The 24,603-nt window shown below is 44.9% G+C and overlaps 1 protein-coding gene across 1 annotated transcript in view; it reads left to right on the forward strand.

Annotated features, from left to right (window-relative positions):
* The window catches only part of VIPR1 (vasoactive intestinal peptide receptor 1), a 1,305,930-nt gene that overhangs the window by 1,147,276 nt on the left and 134,051 nt on the right, over positions 1-24,603 (forward strand). Inside the window, exon 9 of the mRNA XM_069647715.1 lies at positions 22,344-22,410. Coding sequence (XP_069503816.1) covers positions 22,344-22,410 — 67 coding nt within the window. The remainder of the gene's footprint in view (positions 1-22,343; positions 22,411-24,603) is intronic.

Raw genomic sequence — 24,603 nt, forward strand, 5'->3', positions numbered from 1 at the left:
TAAGAAATGAATTCCCCACAATTCTATGTGGCTTTTGGCAATCAGCATTTCCATTCCCAATGGTTTCAGGCTACTGTGTGGGTAGTCCAATGGGGTTTTTAGGCAGTGCCCTTCTGTGCCCATAACATCGGCAAAAATGAGTGGCAGCCTATTCTTCATGCATTTCCCTGTGCATTTTCTGGGAAGCTCTGGCCATCATGATGTTTTCCATGTCAGTACTGCACAGTTTTGAGGTAGGGCTCGGATGCATGGGTAAATACATCCCACAGCTGCTATATGCTAGTGTGAATCAGGCATAACACAGTGGTAGCGCAGTTAGGGCACGTTATGCTGCTATATGCTAGTGTGAATCAGGCATAACACAGTGGTAGCGCTGTTAGGGCACATTCTTCTGCTATATGCTAGTGTGAATCAGGCATAACCACATTGGTAACACAGGTAACAGGCAATTTCTGCTGCTATAGGCTAGTGTGAATCAGGCATAAACACAGTGGTAACACAGTTAAAGGGCATGTTCTGCTGCTATAGGCTAGTGTGGAGCAGGCATGAACACAATGATGACACAGGTGCCTCAAGTGGGCAGTAGATACCAATAGTAACATTCAAAATAATCAGTGCAGTGCCGTGCACTCCTCATGTTGAGATGTGCAACGAGGTAGGCATTGTGCACAGCTTTTGGGTGGCTAGAGGATAGGTAGTTTAAAGATACCAGGGCAGGGTTGATGTGCAAGTGGGGTCACAGTGATTAGGCAAAGTACGTAATGAGCAATGGCGAACTTGCTTGGTTGAATAGTGTCCTACTCACGTTGGCATTGCTGTGTGGGAGTCCGGACCTCTGCTTGGGAACCATGAGGCAGGTAGTGAGAGTCTTGAAAAATGTTCTTGCACAAAAGAATATTATACGTAATATTTCAGTAGTGGGCCCCTTGCGCCATGTGCTGATGCTTCCGCCTACCGGCGAATGTCGTTTGTAGATGAACAAATTAGTTGCTGGGCAACGAGGCTAGAGCCTCGATATGGCACTGTGTTGCGCCTGCCATTAACAGATCAGGCAGAATGAAATACAGGAACTGAAATTGCATTGGAGCTTAGGCAGAGCTCTCTATATCAGGTAACAGAAATCAGATTTCAAATGCAGGCATTTGTAGGGATGGGCAGAAGCCTTACCAAAGCTTTACTGCTACCAAAGCCTTACTGCTGACGTATACAAGGTTTCAGTGGGACAAGCTCACAGATTCCCGAGTGTTGAGGTAAGAGAAGCAGTTGAAACCATGTTTGTATTGGCGTTGAATCCGTGAGGAATTCACTCACATCTTGTTAATGTTGGTAAATGAAAGGTCAAAACACTTGATTGTGTATGTAGTCTTGATTAAATCGGCATGTAATTGGCAGTGGTTGACTATGCATGTGTAATGCTGGGTATTATGAGGAAAGCCAACATGTGTATCGACCCTAGGTCTTTATCAAGGCTGTGCAATTGGTGGTGATGTGCAAGTGTTACATGGTAAGTTACTGTGAATTATCACGACACAAGATATTGTTAAACATTGACAAATTGAAAATTACATATATGGTTCTTGTATACATTGTGGTGAGTGCAGTGAGTGGTGTTGTAACATTTGCAACATGTGCATGTTGGATTATAAATAACACATTCATGTTCTATTCACCCTGTCGGTATGTTTTGTTGAGAAGGTGAATTTTTGCACCAATAAAGAAAACAAGAAACTGAAAGGAAAGTGTAGGTTAGCTCGGGTGAACTACATATGGGTGTTTCTAATTATTGATGGGTAAGATTTCTTAGTGGAGTCTTAGATCGGCGCTGGTCCTTGAGTAAGGATGCTGGATAGCCATTAGAGGAAAAGGAAATGGACTGGGAAAATTGGAGAGTGAGTGGGAATATGTTTGAGTGACTGCATATAGTAGGGGTGAGGGGATAGACTGATGAACATGTGGATGGATAGGTCGGTAGAATTAGAAGATAAACAAATGAGTGAATAGATAGGTCTTTGGGTGAGTGGATAGAATGGAGAGAAAAATGTGCATAATGCAGTTGAACAATTGGATAGGTCAAATTCCTAAAATGTTTGGCCGTGTCATGTATATTAAGCGATTATGGCCAAAGCAAAAGAGCTAGATCTATTTATGGCAGCTGGCCGTTATGGCTCGAAAAACATGGTGAAAATCATCTTTGCTCGTTTCTGACATTCAGACTTTCATTGTTCGGTAGTTTTGCTTCTGTGCGGGCATTGACTCCATCTCAGTGATGATCTCAGTGATGATTAAGGTTGGAGGCCAGCATAAGTAGCAGCAGCGCTCTGAAGATGTCCTTAATTCTTCAGTGATGCATTAATCTAAACCATTTGATGCCTTCGGGTCATCACCTTCACTACAATCTATCTTGTAAGGGCAAAACTGGGTTTAAAAGTAAACGATTCATGAGAAGGTGGTCAAATCTGGATAGTGGTAAATTGAGGCTTTGGCAGAGAAACCCATAGGTACTTTCAAGCTTTCACTACTTCCTCCCTCCTTGCTTGCCAGTGCCGTCGTGCATGTGAATAGCATTTTGGCCAGAATCAATGCAAGGAGCCAGACCAACAGCCACATTTATGCATGTGTGAAAATGCAGACACAAGACCCTGCTTGTAATGACTGAAACACAGATTGTGAAGATCGGTGGCCACAACCTCTGTAGGGCATCTCCACAAAAGAACAAAAAAAACAGAATGCTGCAGAATGTGTCGCTCCATGCATAGGCTACGGTTACATACAAACAGCACTGGAAGGGTAGGACGAATTGGAAATTGAGCTGTGGAAAGCACATTGTGCGTATAATGTGAAAGAACGACCCCCAATGCTGGTCTAGCTGTTCCGTCACCCCAGAGTAGATTTAAAAATTCCTGCTGAAGCTCTTAGCCTGGCTCATCTCATTGGATACATGAAATTCGAACCGAAAGGACGAACATACCTCTGTGTGTGTACCCACAAACTGGAGAATGTTCCTACTCCAGCAAGAGATCAAGACAAGATCCAAGGGACCAATCAGAAACACGTTATGTTTTGCTAAAGAGGTGAATGGCAGCAGAGTCCGTGTAAGTATGTTTAGCAACAGATCTGTGAGAGAGAGGAAGCCATCCCATTCCAGAACTAAATTGACTGGAGTTCCAATGGGGATCTGGTCAGCAGCTGCCCTGATTCTGGAAGTGACAATGTACTTCATTCATAAATCACATATAAAATCTAGTTTGCACCTGTTTCCCAGCAATTGTGACCTTTGCACCAGATGCAATAAGCCTCTGTTTATACTTTGAAAATATCTCCATGCAAACAATGCAGTCACCCAAAGTGTTGTGTTTTTTCAGCTGGAGCACGTTTCTGTTTACTTGTTTGAGGAGCGGTTTCTTCAAGTCAGGAGATGTCTCAAATATATTGTGATTATATGCCCTTAGGTGGTGTGCCGCCGCAGTCGGAAAAGGCCCCCCGCCCAAGTTAACAATACCTCGCCCTTGGCACTTAAAGGGTTAAGATAGTATGATTCTCTAAATTGTTCAGCTCCGTAAATAACCATATCATTCTTGCATGTAATAATACAAATAATAATAATAATAATAATAATAATTATGATAACAATAATCGTAGACATAATAAGACTGTTTTATTATATATAGATTCAAGCCAGGCTCGTTCAAAAGTCATAACACTGCAAAAACATGTGTTATTGATAAGCTATGTTAAAATATGTTTTACTTATGAAAGGTTAGGTCAGCCTTGTTGCGGAATTCCAACTTACAAAGTGCATCGTGTCCTCATGGCAGAAACCACCCATTTATTTGGTTAGATCTTCACCGTCTGCAAAGCCTTTGTACACTGGCACTACTTCTCTATGTACATTATAACATAAATGATGTTGGTTAGATTGAACTGCACCCCACATATTTAAATACAGTACCAACCTTTGACTGTCTGCTATGAGCACCCATACATTCATGTCCATTCCCCAAAATACTTTACTTCAGATTCGAGGTGAGGACTGATATTTAATTTACTGTGCAATAATTATTCAGCATGACCATCAAATGTTGTAATCGAATAGGGGTGAAGTCAAATGGACCAATGTTATCCACATTCAATGCTTATTCAAGGGGTACTTGATCCAATTTAGATGGAATAACTTGCTCATCCTCCAATGTGAGATGTAGGTCGGATTTATACATTTAATATAAAATAGAGACAAGAGCTCAGCCCTGCTTTAGTCCAACATGTGTATATATTTTACTAGAAATGTTTCTGATTCTGGAACCTCCCCCCACTGACCTATATTTTTTTTAAAATATGTTTTTATTTGCATTTCCATAAACATTAACATTGGGACTTTTAACGTTGTCCAAAATTGCGGTGCCGTAATTAGCGCCTTCCCCATTCCCATAGAGCCCTATGGGGCAGAAATGGGAATGGGGAAGGGCAATGGCGGAAGGGGGATTTACCGCCCCTCCAACCTTGGAATGGGGCGGTAAATCCCCTTTCCGCCAAGGCGGTGCCGGTAATTTACCGGCATGGTCCAGGGTGCTAATAGCACCCTGGATTACCGCCTTCCGTGTAATGAGGCCCCTTGTCTCATCCTGTAAACATGTCCAATATACGTATTCTGTGTGGGCACCAATGTAGCATATAGTCACATTTTGGATATTCTATCGCCATTCCCCAATCAGATATAAAGTTTTGGCAAGCCCCCTGTATGTTGTACATGATTCGCTCCATCGCTAAAAATGACAATACCCTCTGCAGCCATTACAGATTGGATGGAGGTGACTTCTGCTTCCATTTTTGGGCAATAGCTAGCCAGGTGGCTGTAAGGAGTCCCATGAAGTTCCTCTTTTGTATTTTTGTCATTGCCCTATACTTGGGATCCCACATGCCACACATCCATACCTCTTCTTCTAGGTCTTCTGCGCCCTTAAACATTTCCTGCATTTGGGGCTTTACCTCTGTCCAGAAGCTTTGTATTTCTTGGCAGTCCCACCATATGTGTCTCCAGTTGCCCACCGCATCGCAGCTCCTCCAGCATTTATTTTGTGATGTGTTAACCATTCTGTGAACTCTTTCTGGGATGTAGTGCCATTGTATCATTATCTTTGTCCACATTTCTCTTGTCTGGATCGCCCACGTCCATTTGGGGATTATTTGCCATATATAGGTCTATTGTTCTCTCTTGATTTCTTTTCCTGATGTTGTTTCCCATCTCTTCATGTATTGCCATTTTGTTTCTTCTGTCTGGGCATTTTTGAATTTGTACATGGTTGAGATTATTTTTTTTTTTTCCCTGGCTGTGTCATGATATATGTCTCGAACGGAGTCAGGTTTCTTGTTGCCACTTGTGTTATTCTCGGGGTGGAAAGCCAGTGATGGAGTTTTGTATTTAAATCTGTCCTTTTCCATGAGGCCAAAGAGTTCACGGCATTCTATGTAAGTTCTGATCTGTTGGCCTTTGTACATTTCTCCCACTTTTGTGCAATCCACTTCAACCCATTTCTGAAATGCTCCTTTCTCCATGCCCGTGTGGAATTCAGGGTTCTCGAATATAGCCATAAAGGGGGCCGGGTCTTTTGTCAGCATTTCTTTCTTGGTTGCTCTGTTCCATACTTTGAAGGTTGTGCGCATGATCTTGCTTATCCAAACATTCTGGTGTCTATATTTGGGGCCAATCCAGAGTAGTTGGCGCAGGCCTGTCCTTACCACTGCCCTGTCCTGTGCTTCCCATAGTTTTTCTGATGTGTTTGGGATCCATTCCTTCAATACCCTCAGCTGGGCTGCCTCATAATATTTCCAAAAATGAGGGAGTGCCATGCCTCCCACTGACTTTTGCGCCCTGAGTGCTAGGTTAGAGAGCCTCAGAGTTTTGATCTGCCAGATATATTTGGTTATCATTTTGGTGAGTGTTTGGAGGAATGTTGATGGAATTCTTATGGGGAGGGCTTGGAAGTAGTACAGCAATCTGGGCAGGATTGTGATTTTGATGACTGTTATTCTGCCCCACCATGTAATTGAGAGCAAGTTCCACCTTTCCAGGTCTCTTTCACTTGCTCTATAAGTTTCGGGTAGTTCCCTGCATAGAGGCCTTTTATCGTATTGGTCAAGGTGATGCTAAGGTATTTTACCCGCTCTTCCGCTGTGCGTAGGTGTAGCTCCTCTGCCCGCCTGTGGATTTCTTGTTTGTCTCCAGCCAGGACCAATACCATTGACTTTTTCCTATTAATCTTCAATCCAGAGATGGTTCCATATTTATCTATTTCTTGTATGAGAAGGGGCAATGTTTTTACCGGTTCCGCCAAGGCCGTCATCATGTCATCCGCGTATGCTGCTGTTTTATGTGATATCCCTCCCGTATTAATGCCTTTAATGTCAGGTGCTGCTCTCATTTTTGCCAACAGTGGTTCCAGGAAAATTGCGTATAGGAGCGGGAGTTTCACCCATGCCCATTTTCCCCAGAACTGAAAACAGCATGGACCACTCCGCTCAGTCGAATGCCTTTTCAACATCTATCGCTAGAATGGCTGCTGGGATGTTGGTGATTGCCACCTTCTCTATCAGATGTGCAATTTGTCTGATGTTGTTGTGTGTTGTTCTGTTGGAGTTGAATCCTGATTGGTCCTGATCTATCAGCTTGGGGAGCAGCGGTGAAAGTCTGTTGGCTAGAATTTTATTATACAATTTGGCATCTAAGTTTATTAGATCTATGGGCGATATGAGCTTGGCCTCTCTGGGTGTTTTACTTTCTTGGGGGAGACCAGTACTTTTGCTTCATTCATAGAGGTTGCAATGTTGGCTGCATTTTTGAAAGTATTAAAGAGGTCTGTTAGGATAGGAGAGAGGGATTCCGTGTAGGTTTTATAAAATGCAGCCGTGTAGGCATCCGGTCCTGGGGCTTTGTTTTTTGGTAGTTCTCTGATTGCTCTTGTTAACTCCTCTGTCGATATTGTTTTGTCAAGTAATAGTTCCTACTCTGGTGTAATGGTTGGGAGTGTTATATCGCTCAGGTTGGCTGACTGTTCCTCCTCTTTAGGTTTGTCCGATGTGTACAGTTTTTGGTAGTAGTCTCTAAAGATTTCTTTTATGTCTTTTGATTGTGTTTTCATCTGATCATATTTGTCTTTCAGTGCCTTTACCATTTGGCGTTGTTCTTTTAATTGTCTTGCCAGAAGTTTGTCCACTTTAATTGCTTTCATCGCGTACCAGTGTTTCAAATGTATGAGTTGATTTTCTTCTCTTTTGGTTTGGATGGCTTCCAGCTGACTCTGAACATGTCGGTAGGCTCTCTTTAATTTTAGTGAGTGGTTGTTCAACATTTCCTTTATTATCTCTGTTAAGTTATTTCTAATTCACTTTCCCATTTTCGGGATTGCCTGTACTTCTGTGCTTTGAGTGCGATCATCTGTCCCCGCATCACCGCTTTGACGTCTTCCCATATTGTGGTTTTCGTCACTTCTGGCATGTTGTTTTATTCAAAGTACTCTGCTATTTGCTCTCTGATTGTTTCTCGCATGACAGGATCCTGTATAATTTCTCTTGGCAATGTCCATCCTCATAGACCTGAGTGTTTGCAGAGATTGGGAAGTGATCTCCACAAGGGGGCATGATCTGATCATGATATGGGGCCCTTCACCATGTACTGAATCTCCCCTAGTAGGCCCAGAGAGGCCCAGATGTAATTGATTCTAGAGCTTGTGCCTTGCACGTGTGAGTGATATGTGAATCCCGGGGTTAAGCCCCTGACTCTCTGCCATACATCTTCTAGAGCCATCTTTTTCATAGAGAGCTTTGTGTCAGGGTCCCCTGTTGTGAGAGCTAGGGATTTAAGCGATCTTAGCTAGGGTTCCAAGCCAGTTTGAAATCTCCTGCTGATATTACTTCCTCTTCTGTGAAATTTTCTAATTTGTTCAGGGTGTCCTTAATGAATCCGTCCTGGCCCATATTTGGGGCATATATCATTGTGAGTGTCAGTGGGCGGTTCTCGATCTGTATTTTAGCAAATAGGTACCATCCTTGTTTATCTAAAAACATTCCTCGAATTTGTACATTGAGTGAATTGGCGAATGCGATCAAGACCCCCTTTTTCTTAGCCTCGTCATTAGCTTGTAGTATCTGATTGTAGCCTTTTAGGCAGATTTGTACTTTTCCCTTCTTTTGTATAGGTATCTCCTGAAGCAATATTATATCATACTTATCCTTATGTAGAAAGTGTTCTACTTTTTTCCTTTTAACTGGGGAGTTGAACCCTCTGATATTATGTGTTAGGATTTTCAGCCCTATCTTCTCCCGTGTGGGTCTAGTCTCCCATGACTCTTTTGGGTTGATTTGTCGCGATGTACGTGGATGCCAGTGGTTTCCTTTTTCCCCTCTTGTAACTGTCTCATAACTCCTCCCACTGTTCCTCCCCTCCCAACCTCCCCATCCCCCCAACCTTTTCTCTCAGAAGGGCATTGGGCCCCATGATTACTCGGGTGTGAGGCCTTCGCACCATGCCCTCTAAAATCTCAGGTATAACTCTTTCGTAGGGAGTCCTAAACCCCACTGGTAAGTCTTTGTGGGCCCCAAGGATGTCCCTCGACCCTGCCGCATCTATGTTGTGGTCTTCGGTCCTTTTCTTTTGCATCTTTCAGTGTGCTGTGTCTCCGTCCCTGATGTTGAGGTTTACTTCCCTGTGCATTGGGGAGGTCTAGTTGGCTTCAGAATTCTGCGTTTGGAACCTGGATCTTTTATTCCCAGTCTGCCATCCTCTAGGGGCCCATCGTCCTTGGCTGGCTTCTCTGCTCTCTGTTGGTTCCTTCTCTTGGTCCTGTATATTCAGTATCCGGAGACCACCCTTGCAGGTGGTGATTCGATGTTGTTTCCGTTCCCAAGTATAGAGGAGGCCAAATGGGAAGGTCGATTTGTATCGCTTTTTGTTATCGGTGTCATCTGCCTACGTTTCCGGAAAGTCGATTGTGCCAGTTCTTGAAGGTGGAGAATTTCTTCACCGTTCATTCTTATGTGGTCTATAGTCCTGGCTTTCCGCAAAATGTGTTCTTTCTGAGTGTATTGCATCATTGCTACCAGGACATCTCTTGGATGGGCCCCTGGTTCTCCCGATCTGCGTGGACCTACCCTGTGGATTCTGTCTATCTGAATTTCCTCTGCTGTGCCGTCTGTAAGTATATCTTGAAACACCTGCTGTACTGCCATCCTGAGGTATTTATCTTCAACCGATTCCGCCATATTTTGTATTCTTATGTTTGACCTTCGGGATCGATTTTCTAAATCTTCACATTGTGTTTCAAGATCTTGGGACAGTCTGACCAGTCGTTCTTGTGCTTCCACATATTTGTCAAGATTCTGGACCGTTCTGTCTAATATGTTTGTTCGCTCTTCCAGGTTTCCTATGTCCGACTTCAATTCCTGAACCGCCTGTTTCATTTCCCCTTTTATGTTTTCAAATTGTGCGTGCATAGACAATATGAATTGTTCCTGAAACTCTTTAAACCATGTTTTCATATCGTCATTCTTGGCCATTTCTGCCCCTTCTGTCTGTTCTGGTGTGATAATTTCCTTGATTTTTTGTGTGTTTGCTTTTGGTGTCACCCCTGTGTCTGCACCCCAGAGTTGGACCAGGTTCTGGTCTTGTTTCGCCTGGGTGTTGAGTGTCTGTGTTGCCTGTTGTGCTTGACGATTCCTGGATTTTGACATTTATGCGCCCTCTGTTTCTTTACTTCTTGCCTATTTTTCTCTGTGGTGTCTCTTGTGGCGTCTTAGTATCCGCCGTTGGGTATCTGCGTGGATGTTTTGGATGTTTTGGTCTTGTCCCCGGCAATCTTGTTGTGGTTCTGTGTTATCCTTTTTTTTATTTAGGTTGTTGCTGTGGGGTTGTTGTGGGGGGCAATCCCTCTTACAGTTTATTGTTATCCAGGTGGTGTGCCTTTTGTTCCTCCTTGTTCCGTGGTGTAAGAGCTTGCCCTCACTGGTGTGGTTTGTGTAGGGTGTGGGGTGCACGTTCCCTACCGTATCCAGGGTCCCGGGGGGGGGGCTCTGCTACCACTTGCGGCCCGTGCTATGCCCAGTGAAATATATTAGGTTCTCTTTGTAAGAGGGTATTCTTCAGTGTCTCCGTTTTACTTCTTTTCTGTAGGCCCAGTGTCACATATGTTCGTATGCGGGAGGGGGGACGGTTTATTATGTGGATGGGCTGTCCTGTTGCCTCATCGGCCCGGGATCTTACTGCATGTTTGTTCCATTCCTTATTCCTCTTAGATGGCGCCTCGGATGTCGTACCTGTTGTTCTTCTTCCTGGCTCTTTGAAATGTAAGCGGTGGGGTTTGTGCACATACCCGGTCCGCGTTGCTGTCCTCTCTGCTCATCTGTCGGGCTCTCCTCCTCCTCCGCACGTTCGGGTGTTCTGCTGTCTGGAGGGTGGGTAAATCTCCCTCTCCGCTTGCTGCGTGCCTCTGTCTGCGGATCGGGCATGGTGCTGCTGGATATCCCGTCTGGAGCCCTGGAGTCCAGTGATACACTTTCCGCACCACCGGATGGGAGCCAGCCTGCTTTGGAGTCTTGCCTGGTTCCCGGGTGCAGGTGTAACGCTCACCTGATTCCCGTAGAGGCGCCGGTCTTGACTGGGCGTATACCGTATCTTCACAGGTGATGTGTAACACACGGCTGGCTCTTTGGGCTGGACCTCTGTGCACGGTATATCTGACACGAAGGGTAAGATGTCTGCAGATAGAAAATATGGGATTAAGGAACTGGGCTATTGAATGTCTCCCTCTTCTTCCCTTTCTCTTCTCCTGTAGAACCCCAAAGGTTAACGCTCTCACCTTAGGTAAGTGAACGCCGTGCTCTCCATCTGCCTCGGGGCAGGGTGCTGTAACCAGTTTCTTCACTGGATAAGGGGAGCAGGCCTCTTGACTTCAGAGGACTGCTGTCCGTCGTTTACTGCACGAACGGTAAGTTTCAAGTAATTCTAATGTCTTTAAAGTCTTTAGTAATGATGTTTCTTGTTTTGCAGGGTTCCGGCGATGGCAGATGACGGGCTGAAGTGAGTTGAAGATGGAGCCCGTGTGATGAATAGAAGCGCCTGGAAGCACGTAAGTAAGCGCTTGTTGCCTGCTTCACGATGCGCTCTAACTGTCTTTTTATTTTGCAGGTATAAGTTCGGAGCGGCTGCAGGGTGCCGGAATACCCACTGGGTTAGATGTGGAAAGGAGTAATGGCACGTGAGTATTAAAGTTCCCCAATGTCTTTAAACGCACCTTGTTTTGTCTTTCAGATGCGGGATGCAACGCCGAAGGCCTCCGGAGCGTGCGAAGAGTTGGTAAGCTTTTGTCTTTCAGATGCCGGAATGCAGTGTGAAGACCTGCGGAGCGCACGAAGAGTAGGTAAGCCTTTGTCTTTCAGATGCCGGAATGCAGCGCGAGGCGTTGGTGACAGCCGATGGACCAGGTAAGTGAAGAGCTGTCACTGAAGACCGTAATGCTAACCTGTTCTTTCTTGTCTTTATAGGTGTTGCTGAAGACTGGATTCAGGATGGTAAGCCTTTTTCCTTAGGCCCAGGATCAGATGCAGAAGACACGATGAGCGTTCTGCTGCAGAGGATGCAGAATAACGCAAAGCAAGATTCATCCATCGGGTGTGGTTTAAATAGCCTCCTGTAGTGCTTAGGTGTCTCCTTCCACAGCCACGCCTAGGTAAGAAAAGAGTTCCTGCTTTCCAGAAGAGTTCCAGTGTTCTGAATCTAGGGAGTGGCTCCTGCCCCACCCAACAGGAAAAGTAGTTCCAAACAGAAGAGGATCAGAGGCTCAACTGGCAGGCAAGTAAGCAGCATGGTCTGCTGCAGGTAAGTCCACCCAAGCATTATGAGCCCGGCGCTTCCAGCGCTGGGACTGGGCATATTTATGAGCCTGGTGCCACTGGCGCCAGGACTGGGTCCAAAAGGTCCCAATTGGGACTGGTTGGCACTCGGAACCTGGGTTATGGATCTGCTTCCAAGGGAGTTGGGAAAATCCTGAACTTTTGGAAGCAGAGATCATGACAGTACCCCCCCTCAAGGCCCCTCCCAAACCGGGCTTCTCCGGGGGTTTTGGTTTGTCAGGAAATGTTCGGTGAAATCTTTTGATTAGGCGAGGAGCGTGGACATATTCAGCAGGTTCCCAGGATCTCTCTTGGGGGCCGTAGCCTTTCCAGTCAATTAGGTAAAATAGTTTAGATTTGGAGATCTTGGAGTCCAGAATGCTTTTGACTTCAAACTCGAGTTCTCCATCAACTAGGATAGGTTTTGGAGATTTAGTTAGTCGGGTTTGAGGTTGCACGGGTTTTAATAGAGAGACGTGGAAGACCGGATGTATCTTCATGTGTGGGGGCAAGTCCAACTTGACCGCTACTGGGTTTACTATGGTAGTGATGGAATAGGGACCAAGGTATCTTGGGTTGAATGTGCGTGGCCCTTTTAGAGGTAGATATTTGGTGGATAACCAGACTTGATCCCCTACTTGATATTGAGGGGATTCCTTCCGATGTTGATCTGCTCCTTTCTTGTATTGTTCTTTAGCCCTTTGAAGGTGAGAAACAGCTTCCTTAAAGGCTTGGGTGATTGTAGAATGCAGGTAGTCTACTGCTGGTGTTTCAGGATCTTGGAGGGGATCCAACTCCGAGGTTCGAGGGTGACTGCCGTACAAAAGAAAAAACGGGGTTTTCCCAGTTCCCGAATGGACAGAGTTATTGTAGGCATATTCGGCTATCCAAAGGATGTCTTTCCAAGTTTTTTCAGTTTGTTGCAGCATGCAGCGTAAATACTGTTCCAGAGTTTGATTGGTCCTCTCGGTTTGTCCGTCGGTCTGAGGGTGGTGACTGGTCGATAGTCTCACATCAATTTGAGCCGACCGACAGCAACTTCGCCAAAAATGAGAAATAAATTGACTACCTCGATCCGAAATTAGAACCGAAGGAAAACCGTGCAGTCGGACGATGTTTTCGAGAAATTCTCAGGCCAGCGTTGCTGCTGTTGGCAAGCCTTTGAGCGGAATGAAATGCGCCATCTTGGAGAATAAGTCCACGATTACTAGAATCGTATTGTATCCGGAGCATGGAGGTAGATCGGTGATGAAGTCCATAGAAGGCGTATGCCAAGGGCGAGGTGGGATGTCAATAGGGCGTAAGAGGCCTGCTGGTCTTTCCTTTTGACTCTTGTTTTGGGCGCATACTCCACAGGACATTATAAAGTCTCTGATATCTTTTTTCCAAGACGGCCACCAGAAGTAGCGCTTGATCTTTTCTGAGGTCTTGGCCATACCGGGATGTCCTTCCATTAAAGAATCGTGATAACAAGAGATTACTTTTTTCTGTAAATCTGTGCTGGGTAGGTATAATCGTTCTTGGAAATACAATAAGTTGTCCTTTACTGCAAAGTCCTTTCCCTGCAGATGCCAATTCTGTATGTCTGCTGGAGTTACAAGTTGCCTGGCTTTATCCTTAACTTCCTCTATGGATTCTGTGGCGATTACACCCAGAATTCTTTGTTCGGGAATGATTGGTACAGGTTTAGGGTTGATCAAGTGTTCTTCCACTCCCATCCGAGAAAGGGCATCAGCTTTACCGTTCTTTGTACCAGGTCGATAGGTAATTATGAAGTCAAACTCGGCAAAGAATAATGCCCAACGGAGTTGTCTAGAGGATTGGGCTTTTGCGGTTTTCAAATATTGCAGGTTTCGGTGATCCGTAATCACAGTTACGGTGTGTCGGGCCCCCAGCAGATAATGCCGCCAAGCCTTAAAGGCAGACTTGATAGCCAGAAGTTCCTTGTCAGTAATCGTGTAATTGATTTCAGGAGGTGAGAATTTGTGGGACCAAAATGCCACGGGATGCAACTGATTGGTTACCGGGTCCTTTTGTGATAGAACTGCCCCCATGGCAAGGCTTGAAGCATCAGTTTCCACGATGTAGGGGAGTTCGGGGCGAGGGTGTTTTAGGATTGGTGCAGAGATAAATTTAGTCTTCAGATCCTGGAAAGCTTGTTCCGCCTCGGTAGACCATTCAAATCGTTTGTTTTTCTTTAACAAGGCAGTGATGGGCTGGACTATTCGAGAGAATTCGGGGATAAACCTGCGGTAAAAGTTAGCGAAGCCTAACATGCTTTGCACACCTTTTACGGAGGATGGTGATGGCCATTTGAGAACTGCATCGACCTTCTTTGAATCCATACGCACTCCGCCAGGTGATAATATGAATCCCAAGAATTCAACTTCAGTCACGTTGAAAACACATTTTTCCAACTTAGCGAAAAGTTTGTGTTGACGCAATCTTTCGAGGACCATTTTCACGTGTTTCCGATGTTCAGATTCCGATGAAGAATAAACGAGGATGTCGTCAATGTAAACAACAACACACACATCTATGAGCTCTCTGAGGACATCGTTCATAAAATATTGAAAGGCGGCCGGGGCATTGCAAAGTCCGAAGGGCATGACCTGATATTCAAATAGCCCATACTTGGTGCGGAAGGCCGTCTTCCATTCATCGCCCTCTTTTACTCGTACCAAGTGGTAAGCTCCTCTAAGATCCAGCTTTGTATATATGCATGCTTTTCTGACTTGGTCCAGGAGTTCAGGGATCAAAGGTAACGGATATCTATTCTTAACGGTGATCTGGTTCAGGGAGCGATAATCTATACAAGTTCTAAGGTCTCCTTCCTTTTTTGGAACGAAGAACAAAGCTGAAGAAGCAGGGGACTTGGAAGGACGAATAAACCCATTTGCCAGGTATTGATCCAGGTATTGTCGAAGGTGAAGGTTCTCAGGCTCGGTGAGGGCATAAATTCTACTACAAGGAGGAGTAGATCCAGGTATCAGGTCTATCTGGCAGTCATAAGACCTATGAGGAGGTAGAGAGTTAGCCTGATCCTTCCGGAAAACATCTTGGTATTCTAGGTATTCGGGAGGTAACTGGGGAGTCTCTGAAGAAATTGCTGCCAGTGCAACACCAAGTGGAGGGTGACAAGTAGAGACACATTCTGGAAACTGGACCGTTCTTGCTCGCCAATCGATCAGAGGATTGTGTTTCTCTAACCAAGGTATTCCTAGAATAATCTGAAACTGAGGGGCCTTGATCACATCGAACACGATCTTCTCATGGTGTCCATCTTGACTTACTAGCGTCACCTCTTGAGTGGTATGCGTTACTGGCCCGGAGGCTATCTCCGTACCATCCACCGTAGTAATGACGTCCTTTACAGCCTTGGGACAAAGAGTTAGATTCATCCTCAAAACCATTTCATGATCCACATAATTGCCGATGGCACCACTGTCGACGTAAGCTTCAATTGCATGTAATCGATCCGGATTATCAGGGCTAATGAGGACCATAGGTATCACGAAATGCGAGGTCACAGAACTGGTTTTCACGCTCGGCAAGAGGACCTCTATTCTTGTCGGGCGAGGTCGTTTCCCTGCTCAGAGTTTGTAACTTTGGTAACTGCAGCTCCTACTGCCTTCTTGGCAGGTTTCACCGGACAGTCTCGAAGAAAGTGCCCTGAGTTTCCGCAATAGAGGCATAATTGCAACTGTTTTCTCCTTTCCCGCTCCTTTTGTCTTAGAGGACCTTTCAGACCCCCTATTTGCATGGGTTCCCCGGTGTCTACTCCTTTGGAAGGATTTGGCAGTTTGGAAAATACTCGAGCATCAAACTTGGAACGATCAGCCTTCCTGTTCTGCAGTCTGTGATCTATTTGAACGACTAAGTCTATATAGTCCGAACAATCTTGTGGGGGATTCACTACTTGGGCTAACACATCTTTGAGCTCTCCACGTAGACCTCTATAAAACAGCGTAATCCTTTTGTCCTCAGGCCATTGAGTTTCCACTATCAGTCTGTTGAAAGACGCAATATAAGCCAAAAGGTCTTGATTACCTTGTCGCAACGAAAGAAGCTCATTGTCCAAGGCCTGCCCCTGTGAATGTCTTGCGAACAGTTTTTCCATACTGAGCTGAAAAGCTTGAAAATCATGGAGGACCGGATCATCTTGATTTACTAGAGGGATCGACCAGTCTGCCGCATTGCCACTAAGGTACGAAAGCACGAAAGCTACTTTAGCTTGATCAGTTGGAAAGGCTGCTGGCCGGCATAAGAAATGCAACCGGCACTGATTGATGAATACTGCAAACCTCTTTGGGTCACCAGAAAATCATTCGGGCGGAGCCAGAGGTACATTCCCAGGTAGGTTGATCTGCACTGGATTCATAGAGGATGTAGAAGGAAGATTTCCCCCAGATGCGGGTAACGGGGTCTGTCCGGCTTGTGACTGTAGCAATTGTCTAGCGAGATCATCTGTTCGCTTCTTGGAAATAATCAGTTCCCTTCTTAGAGCGTTCGTTTCCTGACGGGCTGCATGCACTTCTGCCCTTAGTTCCCCAAGTAACTGGGCTAGCTGGTCGGTATCAGAGGTTTGCATAGCGCCTGGGCGGGAGTTTTGTGGTAGGCTTTGCGTTCTGTAACGCTCACCTGATTCCCGTAGAGGCGCCGGTCTTGACTGGGCGTATACCGTATCTTCACAGGTGATGTGTAACACATGGCTGGCTCTTTGGGCTGGACCTCTGTGCACGGTATATCTGACACGAAGGGTAAGATGTCTGCAGATAGAAAATATGGGATTAAGGAACTGGGCTATTGAATGTCTCCCTCTTCTTCCCTTTCTCTTCTCCTGTAGAACCCCAAAGGTTAACGCTCTCACCTTAGGTAAGTGAACGCCGTGCTCTCCATCTGCCTCGGGGCAGGGTGCTGTAACCAGTTTCTTCACTGGATAAGGGGAGCAGGCCTCTTGACTTCAGAGGACAACTGTCCGTCGTTTACTGCACGAACGGTAAATTTCAAGTAATTCTAATGTCTTTAAAGTCTTTAGTAATGATGTTTCTTGTTTTGCAGGGTTCCGGCGATGGCAGATGACGGGCTGAAGTGAGTTGAAGATGGAGCCCGTGTGATGAATAGAAGCGCCTGGAAGCACGTAAGTAAGCGCTTGTTGCCTGCTTCACGATCCGCTCTAACTGTCTTTTTATTTTGCAGGTATAAGTTCGGAGCGGCTGCAGGGTGCCGGAATACCCACTGGGTAGAGGCCTCCCGTAGAGGCGCCGGTCTTGACTGGGCGTATACCGTATCTTCACAGGTGATGTGTAACACACGGCTGGCTCTTTGGGCTGGACCTCTGTGCACGGTATATCTGACACGAAGGGTAAGATGTCTGCAGATAGAAAATATGGGATTAAGGAACTGGGCTATTGAATGTCTCCCTCTTCTTCCCTTTCTCTTCTCCTGTAGAACCCCAAAGGTTAACGCTCTCACCTTAGGTAAGTGAACGCCGTGCTCTCCATCTGCCTCGGGGCAGGGTGCTGTAACCAGTTTCTTCACTGGATAAGGGGAGCAGGCCTCTTGACTTCAGAGGACAACTGTCCGTCGTTTACTGCACGAACGGTAAGTTTCAAGTAATTCTAATGTCTTTAAAGTCTTTAGTAATGATGTTTCTTGTTTTGCAGGGTTCCGGCGATGGCAGATGACGGGCTGAAGTGAGTTGAAGATGGAGCCCGTGTGATGAATAGAAGCGCCTGGAAGCACGTAAGTAAGCGCTTGTTGCCTGCTTCACGATGCGCTCTAACTGTCTTTTTATTTTGCAGGTATAAGTTCGGAGCGGCTGCAGGGTGCCGGAATACCCACTGGGTTAGATGTGGAAAGGAGTAATGGCACGTGAGTATTAAAGTTCCCCAATGTCTTTAAACGCACCTTGTTTTGTCTTTCAGATGCGGGATGCAGCGCCGAAGGCCTCCGGAGCGTGCGAAGAGTTGGTAAGCTTTTGTCTTTCAGATGCCGGAATGCAGTGTGAAGACCTCCGGAGCGCACGAAGAGTAGGTAAGCCTTTGTCTTTCAGATGCCGGAATGCAGCACGAGGCGTTGGTGACAGCCGATGGACCAGGTAAGTGAAGAGCTGTCACTGAAGACCGTAATGCTAACCTGTTCTTTCTTGTCTTTATAGGTGTTGCTGAAGACTGGATTCAGGATGGTAAGCCTTTTTCCTTAGGCCCAGGATCAGATGCAGAAGACACGATGAGCGTTCTGCTGCAGAGGATGCAGAATAACGCAAAGCAAGATTCATCCATCGGGTGTGGTTTAAATAGCCTCCTGTAGTGCTTAGGTGTCTCCTTCCACAGCCACGCCTAGGTAAGAAAAGAGTTCCTGCTTTCCAGAAGAGTTCCAGTGTTCTGAATCTAGGGAGTGGCTCCTGCCCCACCCAACAGGAAAAGTAGTTCCAAACAGAAGAGGATCAGAGGCTCAACTGGCAGGCAAGTAAGCAGCATGGTCTGCTGCAGGTAAGTCCACCCAAGCATTATGAGCCCGGCGCTTCCAGCGCTGGGACTGGGCATATTTATGAGCCTGGTGCCACTGGCGCCAGGACTGGGTCCAAAAGGTCCCAATTGGGACTGGTTGGCACTCGGAACCTGGGTTATGGATCTGCTTCCAAGGGAGTTGGGAAAATCCTGACCTTTTGGAAGCAGAGATCATGACAGCAGGCTTCTGTAACTCTGTCTGTGCTTTGAGTCTCCTGCACTGTTCTTTTCATTGAAGGACTCGCTGTTGTTGCCCTTCGCCCGTTCTCACTTTCCTTCTGCTCTGCCTTCTCAATCCGTTCTTTTCGTGCTTCTCTCTGCCACGGACTCTGATTGGCTACGTATTTCACTGCTGCTCTTTGGTCCGGCAGTGAGCTGATCCTCCTTCTTCCTATTTTCTCGGGATGTGTCCTCCGCCCTTGGTTTTATCACCCCTGACTATCTCTGCATTGGAGACATGATCTAGAGGACCGAAGAGCTTCTATTTTGTATTTCTTAGTTGTTGCGGCCTGCGCTGGGGTGCGCAGCTCCGTTCAGACACGTCTGCCCGGCTTGGCCGCCATCTTGGAATCCACTGGCCTATCTTGTTGAACCATTGTTCCCTTTTTATGTAGACCCTGAGGGATTTCCCTAGCCAGCAAACTGAACCCATAAACTTTATTTATTTTATTTATTCGCATTTGTATAGCGCACTTGCAGCCCATGGGCATCGAGGCGCTGTTACAAGTAAGTGTTGGATTCTTAATTCAGCAGATATGCATGAGACCATGTATATCTGGTTCATCCATAACCTTGGGAACTTAACCCATAATCGTGCTCACTGGGAATGGCTCTCAAGAAATCTAATGGGGCCACAAGCAGAGTTCTATCATATCCACCAAAGCCAGTTTGGCCATCAAAGTAAATGTTATGGAATATGCTGTTAGAGATAGGTATGTGCAGGTGTACACAGAAAACAATGTGTGTACAGCACAGTGTTCTAGCTTTCAACTCATTGAGTCCCCCATCCTCCTTCTGTCCCCTGTGATCTATAATCTTTACATGGAACCGCTCGGCATCCTCCTCCACTCCACACAACGTCCACATTCACGAATACGCATATGACACAAAGAGCAACCTCAGATATCCTCCATCAAAGGCATCCACAGGCTCAAGGCATACCACACATTGATCACAGTCCTGGATGTCCAGTGCTTGCCTCAAGCTCAACCTCTCCAAGACTGAATTTGCACTGCTGACAAACAACAGAGGACACCCTGACTTTCAGACATCGCTCTGTCCTATGGACATTGAGGGATTCACACCCCATCTGGACACCTGTGCAAAGTCCCTTGGGTTCAACATCGACAGACATGTCACATGCTAACAGCACAAAGCAAGGAAGACACACACTGCCTGGTACAAAATGTCTCTTCTGCTGTAAATCAAGCCTTTCATCCTAGAAAACAACTTGAGATCCACTGTCCAGGCCTTGTTCCCTCCCAATTGGATGATGGCAATGCTCTTTTGGAAGGACTTCCAGTGACTACACTGGCACACCTGAAATGTATCCTGAATGCTGCAACAGGATTCATTAAAGACCTCTGCAAAATTCAACCAAATCACCCTGACCCTCCTCAAAGTGTACTGACTCCCACTGCAAGCCCTTAACATCTTCAAATTCTGTTGCATCATCTACAAACATGTCATCCTGAATCCCCCAAGCTACCTCACAGGAAGGCCTACGATACACCAGAAGAAAATGGGAAAACTTTAACTTTGCCAGTGCAGGCAGGAACAAAACAAGAAGACAGGCCTTCTAGATCTATGCCCCAAGACTCTGGAACTGCCTCCCTATCAACAACAGACTTGCACCCTTGCTTATATAGTTCAGGAAAGAGCTTGAGAACATCCTCTTCAAGGAATGGCTCCTCGCTAACCACTAGGTTCATACACCATCCATTCCCCATCATACCTGAGACTGGGTGATCTGATCCCCATTGGTTCCTCCCCTGGTTACGTGTAGACCCCCATTGCTAACAATGGCCCTCCCTCACCTGTTTTTAGATCCCTACTCTATTGATTCTTTGCTGCCTAACCTTGTTCTTAACCCTATTATTGTGAAGCGATCTGTTACTTTACAAAGCTAGGTCTGTGCACAATATCTTACCATATCAACACTGTTGCTGATTGCTGGAAATCAAGTCTGCCTTGGTGCTGAAGAAGGAACTGGTAAGCCATGTGTCAAGTACTTCCAATTTACAAACAAATGAATAAGCTGCTCATAGTTTCCCTCCATCCACGTAGATTTTAAAAGGCCTATTGCAGTACCCATCCTACCTAGTCCCAGTCAACCATCAAGTAAAACAACGTAAAAGACAGGGCCCCCGATTCACAAAAGAAGCGATTTAACCTCGTTTAGAAGAACTAGATTTGTCAGATCTTAAAGGTACATTCTTTTCGTGTGTGCATCAACCATGTGCAATAGGTTTCATGGGTGCGTATGCATTTCTTCCACTTTTTGGAAAATACTTCAAACCACTACCGTAATGTGTAACGCATTTTGCAAAAATCCCCTCGTTTTTAAATGCACATTATGTTTAATCTTGTTTAATTTGTTTTCCATTACTGACTTTATTTGCTTATTTATATTCTAATCAACCGTGTTATTTTTGGGTACAATATGTACAGATGATTTATTTATGAATGTTTCTGAATTCGGCAGTTTACTCACCTTCATAAAAAAGTGTATTTGCTTTTAAAGCACATGCTGTCCATGGATACATGTTCTAAACAAAATGGATGTAAATACAATATTATGAAGTTGTGCTCTGGGGCATCACGAGAGTGCCAGTGCATTTCAATATAATATGTGACCTATTTGTATTTAATACATAATGCTTACTAACACAGCACATCTACACATGCCCGGAGCAGCCTTAAGTAAATCACTCAATCTTCGAACTACACTTGTGGAGGTTTCAGTGAATTCTCCTTGCATATCAACACCTCCATAGTGCCCCCTACGTCTCTGGAGATGCATCAATGGCAATCCAGAAGTGTGTGTGCTCTGTGAAGGCTGCTTCACTTCCTCTCCTATGCATTAGAGAACATCTAAATACATTGTGTGCCGTATAGGAGCATTCATACTTTGTGTTCAGCACCCAACATTTGCAATATACATCACATTTCTAACCAGTTTAGCAACACTCTATGGGCCTCATCACGAGTTGGGCTGTATTGCCGGCTGTAATACCGCCGACTGTAATAGCCCTAACACCGACCGGCACGGTGGTAATACCACCGGATCACAGTTTGGGCCTTAACGGTAAATCCACATTCCTGATTGGGTCCACTGGATCCAATGGGGAATTTTCAGTGCTAATACTGCGGGCTAGTATAGCCGGCTGTAATACCGCCGAAAACAGGGATTTTCACCTCCAGAAAAAAGCTGGAGGTAAAACAGCCGATTTAGCACCCAACTTGTGATAAGGCCAGCCCTTAAATGCGGCTGTAATACCGTTACCTCCGCATTTAAGTGCTACAGCCCAACTCGTGATGAGGCTCTATATCTGTCAACATTTATTGCAGAAGCCGAATTATTTGGCTATAGAGAAGTATTTGAAAAGGATATACTTTTCAAATATAACTGTAGATAAGAAATTATAGTGCTATCACAGAACCTTTCTGCCTGTACGACTTCAGTTTGTGCCTTAATGATAACAATGTATTGTGTTACTGCATTGTGGCATGAGGGCATTCATTGTATGCCATAGTCATTTGCCCACATACCCACATTCATTGAAAATCTACTGGCATAAGGACAATTCTTACCCTAGTGCTAATTTCACTTGCACTGGCACTGGAACAGAGTTTTGGTAATATATGTTTTCTCATTTCAAAGGCAAATTTGATGTATGTTGCATTTGGTCAGTTTTAAATCTTTGACTTCTAATGCATGTTTTGTATTTGCAGGTGTTGGGACCTAATTGAATCCCCATACTGGTGGATCATCAAGACTCCAATTCTAATTTCTATTTTGGTAAAGTATCAGAAAACTCATATGGGAGGCTGACACACCTTTAATTTAATGAATGTTTGTTTCTAAAGCTCGGGCCAGTGAAGCAGGAGTTCAAAGAATCGACCGCTGCCACGTGTTTTATACAGGATTTTTGTGGCATCAAGAAAGTTTAGAGGAGGATTAAGGGAATCTTAAAAACGGGGGTTCATTACAGTGATCTGCATACCTTTCATTAACATGTTAATGTTGTAATATTTTAGCTTTAGGCATAACAATCATTAATAATGTTTTGGAAAGTATTTCTTTAGGCTGTGAGGTTACTCACTAATATGCAAACTATCAAAAAAGGATACTGTAAACTTTAAAGAAAATACATTTTTAGATGTAATTTATGTATTAAGAATGGAAATATTTCAGATGATAAATTTTGCTGCATGTATGGTTCAAAGAAGAGACAGATTGGCTCAACTTTTGTGATTACATAAAGTGAGCCAAAACTGTGCTTGGACAATACTGAATGGCGTTCAGAGAAATCTGAATTTAAAAATGTCTTATGTGGCGTGAAGTGTGATTCCATCGTTTGGGTGTTTTTCTTCAGCTACATGCATTCAATAAGGGGATGGACATTTTGAAACCAAGGGCAAGGAGGTTTACGATTAATATATTGTTTCGAGATTATAGTCTCAAATGCTTACTAATAGAACTACTTGCAAATAACATGATCACTAACGATGTATGCAGGCATATTAAAGACCGTCTCCCTTGGAAGGTCCTTACCAGTGGACCTAAGGATTTTCTACCCTAACAATGAAACATTCTGGCACCTGTCACCAATGCTTTACCTTGTTATTTTAGGTACTTATGTTTACACAAATACATACACATTCCAGCACCATCATAACATCATCTATGTGTGTTACCGGTGTTACAAGCTCGGAGCAGGATTAGCTGTACTCATCCAACTGTCAAAATTCTGCAGCCAGAATTCATGCCAATTTAGTGAAAAACTTTGTTTAAGGGATGTTATAACTAGTGTGTAGAGAGGGATGATTAGGGCATTAACATAATGAGACACCTTCACTATAAAATACATTTGAAATTCAGTGAAAAAAAAAGGTTAATGAAAAGGATGTTATGGTTAAGCATACACCTTAACACCCTGCACGTTTAGCAAAGAAATTAGGTTGAAATAACATTATGGTTGCAACGCAAAATCGAAAAACCATAACAATGTGGCATTTAATGTTAGCTACACAACCATAATTCATGCCCCCACCATGCACTGTTCAAACCGACCCACATGAAATTACAGATGACTACACAATTTGATGACACCGCATGTGTCATCACCAGTTATGTCATATGTACTTTTTCCTTCTTTAAGAACACGTTGCAAAGAGGTTAGACAATAAATTAGGCCCTCACAACGGCTATGCTCTGTGAAGTACTTCTTGTGCAGTGACAGTATGCAGAAACCTGGACCTTTGAGAATATGGCATAAAGATACACTGGAATTGCTCTACATGCCGACTTTAACCTTGAGAAATTGACCTAGGTCAGTGTCTTTGTTAATTGACCTGTTGTCATGGTTCACATACACTGAACTCATATCCATTATCTACCTTTATTGTATGATGACTGACAATAATCCTTGATTTATCCTCTGGTCATTTTTTTATTTTTTTCTTGATTCCAGCCGTTACCAGTTATTTAAGTAAACTCTCTATTGCCACACAAATGCCTAATTTTTAATGTATATTCTGACGTGGTCTCCAAGTTTACCCTTAGTGTTATGATAGAGCTCTGTTTAATTCTACTGACCTAGTACAACATTTGAGGCATGCAGTACCAGTGGCCGACAGACCCATTAGGGAGTTAAAATGGCGACTGTTCCTGGCTTGCGGCCAGGCCCCATGACTACTTTCTAGTGCTGGGTGTGGCCAGGGGCATGGCCAATATCCCACAAACCCCTTATCGGTGTAATATGATTTTGGCCTGGCCCAGTGGCTACTTCCGGTTGCTTGGAACATGGGTATGGCCATAGGACCTGCCTGAGTCAATGCAACCATGACCAGTGGCCCACAGATCCATTGTGAAGGTGAGATGACTACTCACCCTAGCCGTAGACTAGGCCTAGTAGCTATTCTGGGAGGATTGGCTGGCCCTGAGGCATGGCCAAAGGCCATAAACCTGTCAATGTGGCAACTGGTTGCA

The sequence above is a fragment of the Ambystoma mexicanum genome, chromosome 2q, assembly GCF_040938575.1.
Source record: "Ambystoma mexicanum isolate Mex_15411 chromosome 2q, UKY_AmexF1_1, whole genome shotgun sequence".
Lineage (NCBI taxonomy): Eukaryota > Metazoa > Chordata > Amphibia > Caudata > Ambystomatidae > Ambystoma > Ambystoma mexicanum.